Consider the following 20185-nt stretch of genomic DNA (forward strand, 5'->3'; position numbering starts at 1 on the left):
TGAAAACAGGAAACTGCTGGCAGCCCTAACCGCAGGGTCACTGGCACAGATTCCAGTGCCTTCCACCCCCGGGCCGGGGGGAATCCCCGTAGCTGAGCCCACCCCCCACCCACCCCCGCAAAACACTTTCTCCAGGAAATTCCCCTTGCAATCCACTGAGGAGTCTTTCAAACCCTGTGGCAGCTGAGGCCGTGACATTGGGCATTTGCGGACCAAAAAATCGGCTTAGCAGCGCCTTTTCTGCAGCCCCGCCCCGTGGTAACTTCCAAGCATCCGTCCTGTGCTCCTCAACACCAGCTTCCTGGCTGCAAGGCCCGGGCAGCTTCCCCGCGTGCTCACCTTAGATTCCGTTTGCTCAGCCACGTGAAGGTCACATAGGGATTTGCTTGCAGAGATCCTGCAGGGCTGGAAAGGGCGAGAGGGCGATGCCGGGGCCGGGCTGGAGGCCGCGGGGCTCTGCAGATTTTTTCTGGAAGGCAAAAGCACGTGGGTCCTGAGGCGAGCTCGGGGCAGCGTCTGGCACGGTGTAGGGGCCCGGGCTCTGCCACCTCGGGTGGCTGTCGTGGTCGCCGATGGCTGACCACAGCTGGAAAGGTGGCTGCTGTGACCACGGCGGCGTTCCCTCCTGCGACCACGGTGGCGTTCCCTCCTGCCATTTGTCCCTTTTTTCCTTTGGTACAGAGGCAAGACTCCCAAGAGATTTTTATTCCGTTTTCATTCTTTTGGGACTACCCTTCTGCTCTGCAAATCTATGAAAGCAAATATATACCCAAAACTGCCGGTGGCAGACACGTCGGGTTGAGTTCATTCTAGCACCAGTGAGCTTAGATCGCCAAGAGGCGGAGCAACTAAAAACAAAACAAAACAAAACAAAAGCAGCACCCTTCCAAGGGGAGAGCTACACCACTGCAGGGCAGTCGCCCTGTCCCTGAGGGATGGCCCTAAGCGTGCACCGGCTGAGTAAGGGCTGCCAGGGCCACGGTGTTGTTCAGGCGGTGCACTGCGGAGCTCTCGGAGAGTTTTTTCACACAGTCCACGGGAAGAGCGCTGCTGGGAATTATTTCACAACCTCGAGGGGTGGCCCTAAAGGATCACACACACACACACACACACACACCACCAAAAAACCCGCGATCTATGCCCCAGACATTATCCTAGGCTCTAGCCCCCCACCCCACCATTGCTGGAAGCCAGGTGACCACATGGCCCAACCACAGGTGTCAGCTCCACCCCCACCCTAATGGGATTCGCTGCTCCTGCTTCCCTGCCCACCCACCCCCGGCAAAGTTTTAAGAGGACCTGTTTCTGAACACCTCTCTCTCTTTCTCTCTCTCTCTGTGTATGTGTGTGTGTCTCGATCGATCTCTCTTACACTCTCCTCTCTCTCTCTTTTTCCTTCTTTGCCCCTTCCCTCTGGCCTGTCGGATTCTCCCCACCGATAAACCCTTTCCCTTAATAAATAAATAATAAAAGATGCCACAGGCACCTGCCATCGGATGGCAGCTCTGTCATGGCGCCATCCCACACCGCCTCCAGCTTTGAGACTCCCTCTGTCAAGCAGCACTTCTCTGGCACTTACAGCGTGTGTCAGCCATCTCATCTCCAGAAAGTTCCACTTCAAAGCTTGTGTCCTCAGAGCCTGCCTTCATCCCTGTCCCCACCATATGAACATGCGCTGGTCCTGCAGCCTGGTGTAACACATGGACTCTGTCCTCCAGGTCAGAGGTGACTCAGCATCAGGGATCACACGCCAATGAAAGTGTCTGGGCAGGGAGGGGCAGTGTGGTGCAGTGGGAAGCGCATGGGCCTCACAGCCCCCTCTCTCCCATATCCAGTTGGCCATCACTTTCCACAGTACTAACAACAGCTACCACTTGCTGAGTGCTGACTACGAGCTGGGTGCACTGACTCAGTCCCCTGTGCGTTTGGTGCTATTACTGTCCCCATTTTACATACGGAGGTCTGGAGGCACAGAGAGGACACAGCCCCAAGATGTAAGTCCCCAAAGGTCGCAGCCACTGTGCTGTGGGTTCAGACTGAATGGGTCTGATTACAGATCCTCGCTCCTGGCCATTGAGCTGTGCTGTTGGTTCTGCCTGTTGAACAGCTCTCCAACGCCCAGACCTCTCTCTCCATCTCGGTCGCCCTCAGCCACGCTACCATTGTCCACCTGGATTATCGCACACTAGCCTCTTCTTTGGCCTCAGTGCTCCATCTTTGATTGCTCTGCTCCATTCCGCCTCTCTCAGTAGCTAGAGTGATCTTTTAAAACACTTAAAAAATTTTTTTAAATCAACTCCTTTATTAACCTTATTGGCTCCCTGGGTTCCTGGGAGTCTGAACTCCATCCCATGGCTGGCATGCCTCTGTGTAACCTGGCCCTGCCTGCCCTGGAGCCTTGCGTCCCGAGACCCATCTTGCTCCTGCCACTGCCTCTTCTGGGCTCCAGCCACACAGCTCTGTACTTGCCAAGGGCCTTCCCACGGCGAGAGGCCGAGAGGCCGTCTTAGACCTGTTCTTCTCTCCTCGTGGGCCCCTGCTGGTTCATTCACCCTTAACCCGTGGGAGCTTCCTGCCCCCACCCCCCCACGTCCCCATTCTTGGCTCTTACAGAATTGTCTGGCTCCATGAAGGCAAGGACAGTGACTGACACAGTCACAGGTGCTCAACACCTAGCACCCTGCCCTGCTTTTGACACGTGATGAAGTATGTGATAGGCTCAGGTTTGAATCCAGGCCCTCTTATGATGCTCTTTTAAAGAAACACGTCCTAGGACCCAACCAATGACGGCTGGTTTCGTTCTTGGGAGTGAATGGTAAAATAATACTTACTTTCCTGGTGTGGGCTCCTGTTCATCTGGAAGGGATTTTGAATTCACTTTCTGGGAACAGATCCGCTTGGGTCTTGAGCAAGCTGAAAAATGTTCGCTCTGATTAAATTCAGAACATCAGAAATGATCCCCAAATGGCGGACAGGTACAAGCAGGCATCACTGCCGAGCTTTGCAGCCTGAATGAAACGATTCATAAAATGTTTACACACATGTAAGTAAGAAAGGTAGAGAACACAGAAAACAAAGAACCTTCTAGCGTGTATGTAATCTGAATTCAGGAAAAGAAATTCAATTTTTAAAAGGATTTTTGGCAGGCGCCGTGGCTCAGCAGACTAATCCTCTGCCTAGCGGCACCGGCACACCAGGTTCTAGTCCCAGTCGGGGCGCCAGATTCTGTCCCGGTTGCCCCTCTTCCAGGCCAGCTCTCTGCTGTGGCCCGGGAGTGCAGTGGAGGATGGCCCAAGTGCTTGGGCCCTGCACCCCATGGGAGACCAGGAGAAGCACCTGGCTCCTGCCTTCGGATCAGCGCGGTGCGCCAGCCGTGGTGGCCATTGGAGGGTGAACCAACGGCAAAGGAAGACCTTTCTCTCTGTCTCTCTCTCTCACTGTCCACTCTGCCTGTCAAAAATTAAAAAAAATAAAAAAATAAAAAAGGAGTTTTATCAGCAGACCAAACAGCAGGAGTTTACTGGGTGCTTGCTGTGTGACCTGGGCATGCCGTCCTCATGTCTCTGAGCACAATGTTCACCTGGTAACAGGAGGATAAGAGCTTCCAAGACACATTCCTGAAATCCTTTCCAACTTCAGAGCAAGAGTGCTAGGAGTCCAAAACTAATGTTGTTGCTAAGACAGATACAGAGAACAGAGACTAAACAGAGAAGAGAAATGGGAGGAGTCACCCGGGAAGGCAGGAAAGGAGGAGAGCGGAGTCCTTCCCGGCAAACCTGCCTGCCCTGTCGCTGAGGCCCCCTTGTGCCCTGCCCCCGGCCTGTCGTCCTCCGTGCCCCATCCAGGGCTCCTAGCTTCCTCGGGAGGACCCCGTCAGACGAGGGAACCTGGGGGGAGATTGCCAGGTTCAACCACGCTGACGCCGACGTGAGTCCTGATGCACAGAGCCCTGAGGAGCGCAGCCATGACTCTTCAGCGGTCTCCAAGTGGAACTGTGCATTTTATCGGCTGCACAGAAGCTCCGCATCAGATCGGACCGGGGGTAGTCATGTGATCCAGTTCTAGTCCATTCTTCACGTCCACAACATCCAGCACAGTGCACTCTCCCCTAGTCTGCAGATGGAGCTCTGGCTTCCTCTGACAGCCCACTCTGTCGGCTCCAGTCACCAGAAGGTTCGTTGTGAACACTGAGGAAAAGCTCCACTAGATGTTTGCCAGTGGAGGTCAAGATCACATTTCACCTGAGTCGGCTGGCAGTCAGTCGTTATGTGTGTATTGGAGGAACAGGTGCACCAGGTATAGACCAAGGGACCATGAGATAGTAAAGATACCTGCCCTGTGGCTTCTGGGAGCCTTTGCGACTGTCCCTTTAAGAGAGTATCTACTCAGAGGATTTAGCAGCTGGGAGTGGGCTGGAGAGGCACAGGAGAGAGAGGTAAAGGAGTCTCTTCAGCTTCAATAAAGAACATTCCCCCAGGTGCCAGGTGGGCGGGGGGCAGAGAAGCGCACAGGCTGCCGAGGGACCGGCAAGGACCACCGCCGCCCTCCTTCCTGTTCCCGTGGCACACTTGACCTTGCTGTTCGCACTGACCACGTTTTGCCCTGAATTTTTCTTGTTTGGATTCGAGTTCCTGTCTCTCAAGTGATGTGAAACTCCTTGGGAACCAGAAGCCATGTCTTATTCATCTTTATAAATAAATGATGGTCAGGGTTAGGCCACAGCCCGCAACACCAGCATCCCACAGGGCACGGATTTGAGTCCCGGCTGCTCCACTTCTGATTCAGTTCCCTACTAATGTGCCAGGGAGAGCAGCGGAGGATGGCCCAAGTGCTTGAGCCCCTGCACCCATGTGGGAGAACGTGGTGGAGTTCCTGGCTCCTGGCTTCAGCCTGGCCCAGCCCTGGCCGCTGCAGCCATTTGAGGAGTGAACCAGAGAGAGAGGAGACAGATCTTCCCCCAGTCCTGTATCCCTGGGATTTCCAGTTCCCGCCTGCCATCCAGGGGCAGGGCTGGCTTTGCAAGCATCAGGTGAGTGCAGGAGTCCTGGGCAACAGATGGGGAGGACAGGGCTCCCCATGTGGAAGTGGGGACCACCGTCTCGTGTCTGCCCCCCCACCCCTACTCCTGGGAGACTGTGGCTGACCCAGGAGGGAACCGGCAGGGGAGGTACTCACGAGATGCCGAGCGGGGCTGGGCAAAGGCACGTCTTTCACTGTGACTTACGTCGTTCTGTCCTGGGCTGTTGTATCTATAACGGAATTCTAAAGACACAAAGATTATAGAAGCTACTGTCCACCTCCGGGAACCACAGAGTTGTCCACTCTCACGCTCAGCCCAGGCCCCACGGCCGACTCACCTTTCGGTGGCTTTTTGGGACTCTTGGAGCCACTGCCCTCAGGTTTGTTGCTCTGCAGCCCAGCAACAGACTCAGAACAGAAGCTGGGTCCTGTAACCGAACCCCAAGAGCCCAAGTCACACAAAGCAAGCAGGCGCGTCTCATTATAGTCGGGAGAGCGGGTATGGAGAGCAGGGTTCTTTTTTTTTTTTTTTTTTTTGACAGGCAGAGTGGACAGTGAGAGAGAGACAAAGAGAAAGGTCTTCCTTTTGCCGTTGGTTCACCCTCCAATGGCCGCCGCAGTAGGCACGCTGCGGCCAGCGCACCGCGCTGATCCGATGGCAGGAGCCAGGTGCTTCTCCTGGTCTCCCATGTGAGTGCAGGGCCCAAGCACTTGGGCCATCCTCCACTGCACTCCCTGGCCACAGCAGAGAGCTGGCCTGGAAGAGGGGCAACCGGGACAGGATCGGTGCCCTGACCGGGACTAGAACCCGGTGTGCCGACGCCGCAAAGCAGAGGATTAGCCTATTGAGCCGCGGCGCCGGCTGAGAGCAGGGTTCTAATGGTGCCGGCTGGCAATTAAGCACATTCAAAGTGTCCAGCTCCCTGGCTGTGCTATGGAGGGGAGGTGCCAGCTTGGGGTGACACCGGGATCCTCGTCTGACGACTGAGAGGTGTGTCCACAGGCAACAGCTCTGATGTGAACACACACAGGTGCAGGGTGGAGGTCCACTGAATGTGTGATCTGGGAGAGTCCAGCCACTGGATCATGAGATGGTCTGCCACTGGTAGTTGTTTCTGCCTGAATAGAGCCACATTCTCTCTCTCTCCGACTTCGCTGTGGCCAAGAGCTTTGGTTTCATCATTCAGACAACTGAAAACCTAGTTTCCCTCATGTGATGCTCATAAGCCTGTACAGGACCCCGAGCACAGTTCTGTCCACAAAGCCTCCGAGAGGCTGGTGGCCGAGAGCGAGCGTGCTGGTGCAGGTCCAGGGCTCGGCTGGGCAGGCCCCGGGCTGTGAGGTGCTCCAGCGGAGGCCAGAGTGCGGGAGTTCGGGGCCGGGCAGGCGAGAGGGCAAGGACGACCCAGAACTGGAATGAACTGAGAAGCCGGCATCTGCCACTTACGGGCTGTGCTGGTTGGAAACGTCCAGAAATTCTGTGACACTCTCTTCAAAAGGTGAACGTGGGCTGGATTTAGTGGCTCACTTCTAACAAATAGAATAGAGCTGTAGGGATGGCGTCCACCTCCCAAAGTAGCCCATAAAAGACAACGAAGCTTCCATCTTTCTCTCTCCCTCTCCCTTTCCCTCTCCTTCTTTCTCTCCCTCTCCCTCTCTCGCTCTCCCCCCCCACCCTCTGATCACTGGCTCTGGGGGGAGCTGACTGCTATGTCAGAATGATGTGGAAGCAGCTTGTAGGAGAGGCCCACATGGCAAGGCGCCTCTTGCGAGTGGCCATGAGTGAGCCATCTTGGAAGCAGCCCCTCCAGCTCCAGCCAAGCTCTCAGAGGACCACGGCCTTGGCCAACGTGTTGACTGCAATGTCAGGAGATGCCCCACGCCTGGACCACCCAGCTAAATTGCTCCCAGATTCCTGACCCACAGAAACAGAGAAAAATGAATGTCCACTGTTTTGGACCGTGGGTTCTGGGACAGTTTACTCTCCTGCAACAGATAACTAATCCACGGGTTCTTTGGCCCCAACAAGTCTCTTCATTTCTCTGTGCCTTCATTTTATTATTATTAAATACACTTAATAATTCCTACTTTACAGGAGTGTTAAATGATACACACTATGTTGATAGTTCTCTAATTGGATTTCAGACCCCTCTTACCTTCTTAAAATTGAGGACCTGAAAGAGCTTTGGGTTATGTGATCTTCACCTACCATACAGCATAATATATTCCACTTTCTATCCCTGAGGGGATGCCTGCACTGGAGAGCTGTCCTACGCCACCCCACCAGCTGGCGATGGAGTGGCAGAGAAATGCCGATCTATAAGTCACAACTAGTTTTCGCTTGTGCAGAATCATTCAGATCTTCCTAAGACAAGGATGGGCCACTCTGAGGTTTCATTTTGTTTTGTTTTTAGGATTTTTAACTGAGACATTTCTAAAATATTTTATTATATCACTTAAAATAACAGATCCACTTTATGTTAACAAAATAATATGTTCTTAATGAAACCTATCTTTTTCAAAGCAAAAAAAAAAAAAAAACTAGTATGAAGAGTGGCACTGTTTGATGTTTCGGTAAATGTCTTGCATGCCTGGCTTCATAGCAGATCCCTGGATTCTGTAGCTGCATCTCCACCAACCCACTGCACGGCTGGCCTCGCGCAAACGGACAGCTGGGAAAGAAGAGGGTCTCATGGAACCCCAGGGGACTCTGACCTCACTTTGCAACGCCCGACTTTGTGAGAGCCTCTGGTGAAATCTTTGCCTGACCATGCAGCCTATCACGATGGTGATGAGGATTTGAAACCATCACCTGCGGAGCAGCCAGCGTGCGTTACAGGTGCCATAACAGCGGGAGTCGGCGCCAGGTGCCAGGTCTGCGCCCCTGGTTCGCCACGGATAAGCTGGAGCTTGGGCTCAGCGCAATGCTGAAGCTCAGGGCGACTCCCCCTCCTCCCACCTCTTCTTCACCCCAAGAGGTTCTGCCAGGGGAGCAGCTCCTCTGCTTCTACTTCTTAGGAGAAGGGATCTTGCAAGTGCAAGTCACTGAATTCCATACACTGGAGCTGCCCCGTCTCCTCCCATGTCTTCCTTTCTTCTGTGAAACACTGGAGGCCAAGCCGGCGACGCTCACATGGCCACTGACCCCACCAGCTCAGGGGTGAGCCGTATGGGAAGGACATGGATGGCAAAACTTGAGGACTGAGGACCTATAGATGTGCAAGTGAGCCCGGGGAGTCCACAAGCCCGGCTAGGGCTGGGGTTGGCACTCCACCGCACCTGACGTCATCTTTCTAAATCTATTCAACTGATTGTTTACATGTGGCATTAAAGAAGACAATGCACAGAACCCTCGTCTAGGGCAATGCTTTCGTTGGGCCACTAGCAAGCTGGGCTGCTGAGAGCAGACCCCAAGGAGAGGGAGCTGAAGCCTGGGCACCCACAGCACGGGACCCTCAACTTACTGAGCGCTGAGTCTGGGTGCGGGGCCTTTTCCTGAGTGACGGCAGAAAACCTCCCACAGTTGAATCTCCGGTGGCTTTTTTTCTCCATCTTTTGCTTCCTAGGAAAGGTACATAAGAGCCCATGAACTCTAAGTACACTTTAACTGGAGATATGGGATGTGCTGGTACAATGGAAGTGTTGCATTTCGGAATCAGAGCCCTGAGCCACGTAGGCGTGGCCTGCAGGTGTCTCCCTCCCCGTCCCCCCACCCCGCCTGCTGGAGAGCTTCCCTTTGCTGCTAACACTGGCACCAGCACAGTTTGGCCTTATAAGAACATATCTACAAAGCGTTAAAAATAGATGCTTAATTCCACAGAGAACAGCTCATCGTCATACACCTAGACACAAAATAGAAACTTGCAGCACGGAGTTATCTAAGTTGGAGCGTTTCCCATATTCATAATTCAAAATCAGTTCTGATCCGGGGGAGAAGCCGTGTGACCCATCAGCACTGGGTCACGTGGCCCTGCCTCTATCAGCGCAAGCTGAGTGTGCACGAAGCCTGGTGTCAGGCCGCGAAGTGTGTGGGGGTAATAGCAGATTCAGGCCACCAGGGGGCATCAGGAAGAAGCAACTGCACTGGCATTTAGGAGACTTTTTGTGCCCACAGCCTCCCGCCCGCGCTGACATAAAGCCTAACTCCTTCAAAGGATCCATTCAAACACTTCCTAACAAAGCTCCTGCCCGGCCTCTGGGCTACAGCAGGAGCCCCCAGGGAACACTGCTCATTCTCTGAGCGGAGGGCCCTGTGCCCGAGAGACCCTGGCACGAACGAGCCTGAAGCAGTGCTGGGCAAAGGCGCACTTGTCCGACTGTGCCCAGGCCTGTTGCTGGCGGGGGTGGGGGTGCTGAGAAGCCAGGCCCCTTCCCCCGTCCTGGAACGACATGCCGTCCTCCTGACTCACGTATTTCCTCACACCTCATCTTCTGTTCCCACCCTGTGCCTCTGGGGCAGCTGAACGTCTGCTCTGCAGCTCGGAGCCCTCGGATCGCACTCCAGTGAGCGCAGCCCAACACGTGACCAGGCTCCTGCTGCCTCCTTTAAGCTCCTTGGTGCACTAAAATAACTACCAATGGCGAACCTGCGGGAGCAGTTTTCAAGGGGCCAAAGCAGCTACAGGGTGCTCTTAAATCCAGCGCCTTGCGTCAGAAGTTTCATCGAGGGATAAGCATTTGGCCATCGGCGTGCATCGAGATTGACCCACACAAAGGTAACGATTTGCAAATACCCTGAAACCGGTGCCTACATCAGCAAGCAAATCCCACGGGGAGAGACTTAATCCTGGGGGAGTAGACAGCCCTCCCTTGAGGACTAACTCCTCAAGGATTATGTCTTTGGGAAGATTTCGGTGCCTAAGTCCCCCTCTCTCCTGCTCCCTCCGCAGCAATGGATTCCCTGCCAGACCTGACCTCACAGCCGGCGCTGCCTTCCTGTCCAGCTTGGCCTTCGCCAAGGATCACATTCAGTCTGGAACGCTGGGCCCGGCGTGGGTACTTACGTGGCTCAGTGGGGTCCAGCCCAGGGAGTTTGGAAGAGAAACATTCAGTTCCCTGGATGCTTCTTGTGTGTCAGAACACTTGTGCTACACTTACTAAAACCCTAAAAGTCTCCACACTGGAGACTCTGATTCACTAAGTGAACGGAGGGAGGCTGGGTGACGCGGTGGGCACGGGTCATTAGCGTGTCCCTGTCATTCACAGAGAACTCAGCGCTGGCGACTGACAGGGTGGTTTAACGGAGTGCTCCCCCACCAGATGACAGGGGAATTCTTAGCACAAACTCCACACTGCTTCTTTTTTTAGGTGTGGAAAGGCCATAGAAGGCTTAGGACGAGTGCCCATCCCCGTGATGGAGCACCTTCTAACAGGAAGCTTCGGTCTTTCCCACTCTGTCACCCGCTTCTGTTAGAGTCCATTGTGTACAAACAACAGCGGCTGCCGAACAGCGCCTCCCTCCCGGCTCTGCCCTTCTAAAGGTCAGTGAGCCAAGCCTCGGCCGCAGGCCGCAGGCCGCAGTGAGCTGCGAGGTGGTGCCTCTTGCTAACTCAAGAGGCGCTGCAAACCAGTGATCATCAATTCACTCAGGCTAATAGCTGAGCCAATGGGAGTTTCAAACACGTAAAGAATTTCTCCTGGGGCCGGCACTGTGGCATACTGGGTAAAGCCCCGTCCTGCAGTGCCAGCACCCCATATGGGCACCAGTTCGAGTCCCGGCTGCTCTACTTCTGATCCAGCTCCCAGCTAATGCGCCTGGGAAAGCAGTGGAGGATGGCCCAAGTCCTTGGGCCCCTGCACTAATGTGGGAGACCTGGAAGAAGCTCCTGGCTTCAGTTGTGGCCATTTGGGGAAAGGGCCAGTGGATGGAAGATCTTTCTCTCTCTCTCTCTCTCCCTCTGTCTCTCTAACTCTGCCTTTCATATAAATAAACAAATCTTTAGCAAATAAAAGAATTTCTCCTTAGGATTTGATAGGATGTCGTTTGCTGGGGCGCAAACATGGCTTGCTTAGGAAGGGGAGAGGGGTGAGGCTTGTTCCCAGCAGGACGGGCAGAGGCAGGTGGCACAGCCAGGCCAGACTTCTGCGAGCCCTCAGGGGACAGTGGGGAGGATGAGAGCCACAGCTCAGCCCCAGCTGGGTCAGTGGTGCCACAGTCACGGCAGTCATCACGCCCGCCGGACCTCCCCCCAGCCTGGGACTGCAGCAGCCAGAGGCCCTCACCATTCAACCAGGCGGCGGCGGCAGAAGGCGCATCTGGAGCTGAACGCCGCCGTCTCTGCTCGCTCCTGCCTTCCCGAGGGGCCGCTGCGGTCCTCCTGCACCACAGAGCACACAGAGATGGGGACATGGTGACACAGGGCGCAACTCACCGCGGATGGGCGGGCGCCCAGCTCCGCCTGGTCAGGCCCCTCTCGCAGGTGGGGGACAGGCAGAGGAAGGACAGGTGCCCACCCCTACCTCTGCCCCCACCCTCGGTGAGACCAGGCCTCCCACCACCTGGGACTTGGAGACAGGAAGTTTCAACGCCCCTGATGGTTTCTTCCCTTCTCTTTTACAATCTGGGGTACAGATGAGAGAATACTTTCCCCTTTTATTCTTTCCTTTAGTTTCACATGACCCCAAGTTCCACGAGCAGATGAGCAGCTAGGAAATGACTGGTTAAATCCACCAACCTGGCCAGCGTACTGGACCAGGAATGAAAGGTTGGGGGCTGTCTTTCTTGAGACCTCTGTGATGGATTCCACGCCCCTTTCAACACAAAGCGTTCACCCCACTGTGGTGCATTTCTGACCGTGGCCTTACACTTCTGTAAGTAGAAAGTCAATGGGCTTTTCCCACCACCATAAACAATGCTGGCACAAGCATCGCGGGACGCATAGCTTTTTCCACATGTTGAATTACTTCCTGAGGAAGCATCTAGGCCAAAGGCTGGGACGTGCTTGAGTGATGACACACGGCGCCTAGCTGCTTTCCACAAAAGCTGTGTGGATCACACGGCTGCTGACGTGTGGATGGCACAGGTGGGGCACACCTTCCTTGGCATAGGGAACTGTCACTTGAAAATGCTTTTGTTCATTCTTGGGGGCCACCTTCTGCTAGTTACCACTTCCAGTGCTATTAAAAGGATATGGGGGGGGGGGGGCTGGCGCTGTGGCATTGCAGGTAAAGCCACCACCTGAAGTCCTGGCTGCTCCACTTCTGATCCAGCTCTCTGCTATGGCCTGGGAAAGCAGTGGAAGATGACCTAAGTGTTTGGGCCCCTGCACCGACGTAGGAGACCCAGAGAAAGCTCCTGGCTCCTGGCTTTGGTTCGGTGCAGCTCTAGCCATTGCAGCCATTGGGGAGTGAACCAGTAGATGGAAGACTCTCTCTCTCTCTCTCTCTCTCTCTCTCTCTCTCTGCCTCTGCCTCTCTATAACTCTACCTTTCAAATAAACAAATATTTTTTTTAAAAAGGAGATAAGCACTGCCTCACTATTTATTTCCCATATGCTGTATTTTCTACTTGGGCTTTAAGTTCATATTCTCTATCCATTTTTTTTTTTTTGAGATTTCAGCATTTTCTTATTCATTATGCACCTGATGTTTCTCATTTAGTCTTTATTGCTTCCCTCCATCCTGGCACTTACCTCATTTTAACAATGAGTAATCCAAGGCTCAGCGAATTTAAGCAACAAGACAAGGTCACATGGAGAGGAAGTGGCAGAGCTGGGATCTGAACCTTCACCCCCACACGCTTGTGTTCTTATCCACAATTCCACTCCTCTGTGCTTTTGTCGGAGCACTTGACAGAATACATGTCTCAACACTGAACATTCATTGGTCTTAATATTTTCCCCATTGTCTGCCTTTAAAAAAATTGACTGTCGAGGCCAGTGCTGTGGCGTAGTGGGTAGAGCTGCCGCCTGCAGTGCTGGCATCCCATATGGGTGCCAGTTCAAGTCCAGGCTGCCCCACTTCTTTTTTTTTTTTTTTTTGGACAGGCAGAGTGGACAGTGAGAGAGAGAGAGAGAGGCAGAGAGAAAGGTCTTCCTTTGCCATTGGTTCACCCTCCAATGGCTGCTGCGGCTGGCGCATCTTGCTGATCCGAAGCCAGGAGCCAGGTGCTTCTCCTGGGCTCCCATGGGGTGCAGGGCCCAAGCACTTGGGCCATCCTCCACTGCACTCCCGGGCCATAGCAGAGATCTGGCCTGGAAGAGGGGCAACCGGGACAGAATCCAGCGCCCCGACCGGGACTAGAACCCGGTGTGCCAGCGCTGCAAGGCGGAGGATTAGCCTATTGAGCCACGGCGCCGGCCAGGCTGCCCCACTTCTAATCCAGCTCTCTGCTATGGCCTGGGAAACACTAGAAGATGGCCCAAGTCCTTGGGCCCCTGCACCCATGTGGGAGACCTGGAAGAAGCTCCTGGTTTCTGGCTTCAGATCAGCCCAGCTCTAGACGTTGTGGCCATTTAGGGAGTGAACTAGCAGATGGAAGACCTCTGTGTGTGTGTTTGTGTGTGTGTGTGTGTCTGCCTCTGCCTCTCTGTAACTCTGCCTTTCCAATAAATAAATAAATCTTTTAACAAAGTGACTGTGGGTTCCCATTTTGCAAATATAAATTAAATGCTGTTCTCAGAGAAGGGGTGCGAACAGCCAAGGAACAGATGAAAATAAATAGTCCAGCACAGATTAAAACAATGAGATTCCAGTTTTCACTTATTGTTTCAACAAAGGTTGCTAAGAAATAAACATTATCGGGAGTGCTAACATTCCCCAGGCTCTGTGGTGGGCCTAGACCCTGCGGCCACTTTCTATAGGCTGGTTCATCAGAACTTTCAAAGCACACTGTCTGAACCACAAACAGCAATCCTTGGTTTTTATTCTACAGAAAGCATTAACTGTGAACAAAAGTTTGCATAGAAAACAATGCTGCCTGAAACCAGGGTTACAATATCAAAGAACTGGCAAAACCGACGTGCCCCTCACTAAGGGGACTATTTAAATGCATCGGGGTACATCCATGTGATAAAATATGATGCAGTCATTAAAAAGGAAGCTAGAAATTTATTCTAAAGGTTGTAAAGAGATGCTTACAATATAATGTTAAGCAAAAAAGCAGGTCATAAAATGCTTAGGATGATCCCATTTTTGCAAAAATCTGTGTGCAAGGAAAAAAAAGCCTGGAAGGATGTACACTAAAATATTAGTGATGAATATTCTCTCGGTGAAATTTTCTTCTATTTCCTGATTTCTTTTTCAATAAGTATATGATGCTTTTATAATTTTGAAAATAAAGGGTGATGGCCAGCGCCGTGCCTTAACAGGCTAATCCTCCGCCTTGCGGCGCCGGCACACCAGGTTCTAGTCCCGGTCGGGGCGCCGGATTCTATCCCGGTTGCCCCTCTTCCAGGCCAGCTCTCTGCTATGGCCCGGGAGGGCAGTGGAGGATGGCCCAAGTGCTTGGGCCCTGCATCCGCATGGGAGACCAGGAGAAGCACCTGGCTCCTGTCTTCAGATCAGCAAGATGCGCCGGCCGCAGCGGCCATTGGAGGGTGAACCAACGGCAAAAAGGAAGACCTTCCTCTCTGTCTCTCTCTCTATATCCACTCTGCCTGTCAAAAAAAAAAAAAAAAGAAAGAAAAAAAATGAAAATAAAGGGTGTTTTAATCCCTCCATTTTCCCCATGTTTTCTTTTGTCACTACTAAGCCAACGGGGTCACCCATGCCCGTGACATTTAAGGCAGACTGACATCAGCTGCCCTCCTCGAAGTCAGGAGCCTTGGGCCTTAGCATCTCCTGTCATTCTCCAGTTTCACTTTTCTAAGCCACTCGTCTGCAAAAGTCTTTGCAAACTGTCAAGCTCTGAACCCACAGAACTATTACATTACCGTTTACTGCTTACTTTAATACTGATATCATTTTAGACCCAGGGGGTTGCAATGCTACTACTTCCAATATATTCATAATGAAATCATCTCTAGGCTCTTACTGCTCAAAGCCTCAATGCCAGGGCCCGAACCCAGTCGGCATCCCCGGGGAGCCTGCTAGAACGGCAGAATTAACTACAGGCTCACCAGACCTGCATTTCAACACAGCCCTCAACTGTCAGGTGGGAGAAGCCCCGGCCAGGTGCAGGTGCCTGGCCGGGTTTCTCCCCGGCGCTCAAGCAGAAGGGAACGCCAGCAAAACCCCAGCTGTCACCAGCACGCACGCCCAGGACACGCCTGTTAGTACCGGAGCCGGGTGATCTCGGTTGTACCCATTTCGCAGTCCGCGTCGGCCGCAGGGTTATAAGGTGCCAATGGAGGGAAGAGGCGGGGACTCTGGAGTCAGGAGGCAGCCTCGAGGCCGTTCTATTGGCTGGCCCCGCATAGCCGCTTAGGTAACTGGTTACGAATGCAGCGTGAGAGTCAGTTCTGGAGCTACCTGGAAGCCACACTTCGGGAGATTATTTGGCTTTTATTCAATCTGGGCCAATCCTGGGCCGACAGGAAGGAGCCACGTCAGGTAAGGAGGGCTGTTGGGGGGCCTCCCCGATCCCAGCCGTCCTAACCATCGGCCCCGCACCACGAGGCCTGCAGGCGCTGGCTTGCGCTCCAGGCCACTTTTCTTGGGCGCCTGTGCGGGCCTTGGCAGGGGCTGCGCAAGGACCTGACCTCTGTGCGCTGCTTTGTGGTGGGGTTGGCGAGCAGAGGAGTCAGTTCTGCAGGGCACCCGGGCCCCTGTGGCGTCGCGTGACCAGCCCCCGGGGTTGTTGGTCAGGGTGCCACTTGGGCACCTGGGGGCAGCCACAGAGAGGACTCGCCCTTAGGTGCGGTCCCGCGGGAGGCCACTCAGACCCCCTCAGTGTCTCCACACCATCGCTGGGCACCGCAGCATCCTACCCGGAGCCCCTGCCTCCCACCGCTTTGAATGTCCCCTCCCACCTCCTCCCTTGCCAACCAGGGTTGCTTCTTGGGTCGCAGCCCGTGTTACTTCGTCGTCGTGGCGGCTAACACGCAGCTGCTGGGCTCGCTAACGAGGCAGGCCCTGCGTCACCTGCTTTCTGTACATTAACTCACTGGAGCCCTGTGAAGCAGGTTTTCGGATGCCCTTCCACGGAGACCAGAACTGAGTCACAGAGCTGCCGCATGACTTTCCCGAGATCACAGAGCTGGTGACGGAGCCGGGCTGTCTGGCTTCAGAATCAGGCGGCTTGTACTCTTACTGCGTGCAGTATGCTTTTAATGTGCTGTAACTATGTTTTTCAAAATTATTTATTTTTGCAATAAATAATTCCCTGAGTCACTTCCCAAACGACCACAGCAGCCAGAAACTCCACCCAGGACCCCCACATGGGTGGCGGGGACTCAGCGACTTGAGCCATTGCCGGCTGCCTCACATCAGCAGGAAGCGAGAATTGAGAATGGAGCGGTGATTCAAACCCAGGCACTCGGATGTGGGACACAAGTGTCTTAGCCTCTGTCTTAACTGTTACAATGAATGCCAGCCCTGTCATTGTGTCGACTTCATTTGTTAGGCCTAAGTTTCCTTCACAGAAATGTAAGCACCTTGAGGGCAAGCAATCTGTCTTATTATGTTGTGCCCCCCCCCCCATCACCTAGAAAAGTACCTGGCATCCAGCAATAAATACTCTGAATGAACGAGTGAATGATGAGACCAGCGGTAGATGTCTTTTCAGGGTTCCTCATCCAAAGCCACATGGAGTTGTTACCATCTCCCAACAGTTGCTGCGAACCTCAGGCCAAGTGCATCAGAGCACAGGTGGCACTGGGAAAACTGCCGGGTGGGCGGGGAGGCTGGCCCCCTGTGCTCCCGCCCACCACCTTGAAGCTGGCTCAGGGCAAGCAGGGTGACAGGCTGTGGCCCGGAGGCTGCCTGGGAAGCCCCAGGATCCTGGCTGTGAAATCCACAGAGGCTCCCGTTCGCCCCAGGGAGCATTGTCTCTAGGCCAGGCCTTCAGCCAACCGTACAGGATCCAAGATGACAACAAAGGCACCAAGAGCAGTGGAGCGCAGTGCCCCGAGGTACAAAGGCAGAGCGGAGCAGGCTGCCTGGGTCTCAAGGGGCCGTGAGTGACCTGACTCTGAAGCTGCCCTGGAATGAAGGAGAGCTTGCCAGGAGCTGCGTGTTTCCAGGAGGCAAACACATTTCTTTGGAAGGACTGGCAGTAGTTTTATCTTTAGCTCTGACAGAAACCTCAAGTTCTGAGTATCAGCCCAGGCTGTGCTTTCAAAGACTGGGAGCAGTCAAGGGAAGGCAATTAGCTGGATGATTCCATTTCTCAGGATTTTTGTTTTAGTCTGAAATGTTCTGATAGTTCAGGCTATGAAAACAGGAAGTGAAGAAAGACAGCAGTGATGGATTGAACGTCTAATCTTGCAAATGTAGACGATCCAAAAGATTTTCACTGGAGAGAAAGAAAGTGCTGAAGTAGACTCAGAGCAAATAGTCATTTCGCCGGCTGTGCTGTTTTTATGTAGAAGAGGGAGTACAAAATTATTAGGAAGAAAAATTATGTTTTCCAGGCATGGTCCAGAAAAGGTTTGCCATCTATCCAGAAAAAAAAAAAACAGCTCTCCAGTGGTTTATCAGTTTAAATTGCATCGTTACATGCTAAGCTAATAAGATGCTTCCAAACCCAACACTTGAAATGGCTTCTAATTTTTAAAAACTGGCTTCCTTTGAAATATGACTCATGGAACTTTGGAAAGTTAAGTTTTCACAGAATATTAAAATAGAATTCAGAGAATCCATGAATTAGGAGTCTCCTCACGCATAAACACCATTTTTTCTGGCACAAAACTAGGCTGTAGGTTGCCATATTACCTCGCCGGAGGGTGAGGAGGGTGTGGGTGCCAAACCATGCAGGATGGCTGGCGAACTGGGGAGGAGAGAGCTGAATTCTATTTGCTCTCCTAGTTTTTTTCTCCTTAATCACACCAAGCAGCGTCTCCACCTTGAAGAGCTGACCTTCTGCTTTTCTAAATAAACATAAGCAGGTCTCTTCTGGGCTATGTGCTCAGCATGCTAACAGTGAGAGCAGTTCTTGAAAGTAGCACTGAGCTGTGTTATTACTGGGCCTGTCTTCAGAGGCGAACGATGATGGATGCCTGCCATGATGGCCTCCTGTTTGTAGCTGCACCCCGAGAGCCGGCACACTGATCCTCATTGACTGTGCATCTTGGGGGTAGATCTCTGAATGGCTGCCACTGTCTCCACTAGAAGCTGGGGTAGCAACAACTTGCTTATCTCAATCTGGTGATTTCCAGATTGCTTATGGTTCTGGGAGCTGTGATTCTATGGATATAATTGTTGTGCCAATTAAAAAAGACATGAAGAATATGCATAATTTAATTAATAGACATGTTATAGATATAGGTGATGTGTATATATATTTTATCCAACAAAGAGGATTCATGTTCTTCAAATCTATTACGTTTACAAAAATTTATCTTGTATTGGTCCACAAGACAGATGTCAGCAAATTCTCTTTCTTTAAGATTGATTTATTTGAAAGGCAGAGCAGCAGAGAGGGAAAGACAAAAATCTTCCTCTGCTGGTTCAATCCCCAAATGGCCACAAAGCCAGGGCTGGGACAGGATGAAGGCAGGAGCTTCATCCAGGCCTCCCATGTAGGTGGCAGGGGCCCAAGTACCTGGGACATTGTCTTCAGGCTCCCAGGATGCATTAGCAAGAATCTGGATCAGAAGTGGAGTAGCCAGTACTCAAACCAGCACTCTGTAAGGGATGCCAGCATTGCAAGAAGCCACTTAACCTGGTATACCACTTACCAGCCCACAACAAATTCTCAAACATTAAAAAGTATACCATCCATATTCTCTGATCTCTAGAAACTAACAACGAAATAGCCTAAAACAGCCTATGTAATTAGAGGTAGGCATTTGTCTGGTGGTTGGGCTGCTACTTGCGACACTTGCACCCCGTATAGGAGTACCTGGGTTCAAGTCTTGACTCTGCTTCCAGTTCTAGCTTATTGCTAATGCATGCCCTGAGAGGCCACAGATGATGGCTCATGCAGTGGGGTCTCTGCTACCCTTGTAAGAGACCAGGATTGAGTTCCTGGCTCCTGTCTTTAGCCTGGCCTGATCCCAGCCATTGTAGGCATCTGGGAAGTCAATCAGGAGATAGAAGAAATCGTGTGTGTGTGTGTGTGTGTGTCTTTATGCCTTCCAAATAAAATAAATTAAAAAACCCTAACTGGAAATTTTAACACTCACCTAAATAATTTTGGAGTAAATGGGAAATAAAGATAGAAATAAGACTAATTTTATAAATGAATGATAAATGAGAGAACAGCATAGAAAACCAATGTAAATCAGTTAAACTAGTACTCTGAGGAAATTTTATAGTGCTAAAATGCATTATAAGAAAATTTTGAAAAACCAATGAAGTAAATATTTGAAACAGGAAGACAGAAAAAGAAGTATAAATAAACCCAGGAAAAAGAAGGCATTCATAAAAATAAGCAGAAATAAAAAATTTGTAAGTATGTGATTAATAAATGATGCTTTCTTTGAAACTATAAATCACTGGTAAATTTGGAAACATAAATATCATCAAGAATGAGTAGGGGCTGGAGCTGTGACATAGCAGGTAAAGCCACCACCTGTAGTGCTGGCATCCCATGTGGGCACCAGTTCAAGTCCCGACTGCTCCACTTCTGATCCAGCTTCCTGCTAATGCACCTGGGAAAGCAGTAGAAGATGGTCCAAGTCCTTGTGCCCCTGCACCCAGGTAGGAGGCATGGAAGAAGCTCCAGGCTTCTGGCTTTGGATCGACCCAGCTCTGGCCATTTGAGGGATGAAACAGCAGATGGAAGACCGACCTCTCTCTCTCTCTCTCTCTCTCTCTCCCCCTCTGTGGAACTCTGTCTTTTAAATAAATAAATAAAATAATTCTTTTAAAAAAATTCACAAGGATAGGAAATGTCTTAAATCCTAATGGATTAAACAAGTTCATATCAATACAGTGTAAACTGGGCAAGTTTCAAGGAAAATATAAATTATTAAAATTCACTACAAAAGAGGTAGGAAATATGAAAGGACTAATAACCATAGCAAAATGGAAAAGACTGTGAAAAATCTTTCCCCAAAAAAGGTACCAAGTCCAAGAGGGATTAAGTAACAGATATATGCTATATTATTAGACTCTTCCGGAA

The 20185-nt window shown here is 51.9% G+C and overlaps 1 protein-coding gene across 1 annotated transcript in view; it reads right to left on the reverse strand.

Moving 5' to 3' along the window:
- The window catches only part of AKNAD1 (AKNA domain containing 1), a 37291-nt gene that overhangs the window by 704 nt on the left and 16402 nt on the right, over positions 1 to 20185 (reverse strand). The window contains 10 exon segments of the mRNA XM_062190118.1: positions 340 to 469; positions 2832 to 2913; positions 5176 to 5262; positions 5358 to 5447; positions 8484 to 8581; positions 11242 to 11336; positions 15263 to 15389; positions 15557 to 15781; positions 16718 to 16903; positions 17868 to 17987. Coding sequence (XP_062046102.1) covers positions 340 to 469; positions 2832 to 2913; positions 5176 to 5262; positions 5358 to 5447; positions 8484 to 8581; positions 11242 to 11336; positions 15263 to 15389; positions 15557 to 15781; positions 16718 to 16903; positions 17868 to 17987 — 1240 coding nt within the window.

Source organism: Lepus europaeus, chromosome 5 (genome assembly GCF_033115175.1).
Source record: "Lepus europaeus isolate LE1 chromosome 5, mLepTim1.pri, whole genome shotgun sequence".
NCBI lineage: Eukaryota > Metazoa > Chordata > Mammalia > Lagomorpha > Leporidae > Lepus > Lepus europaeus.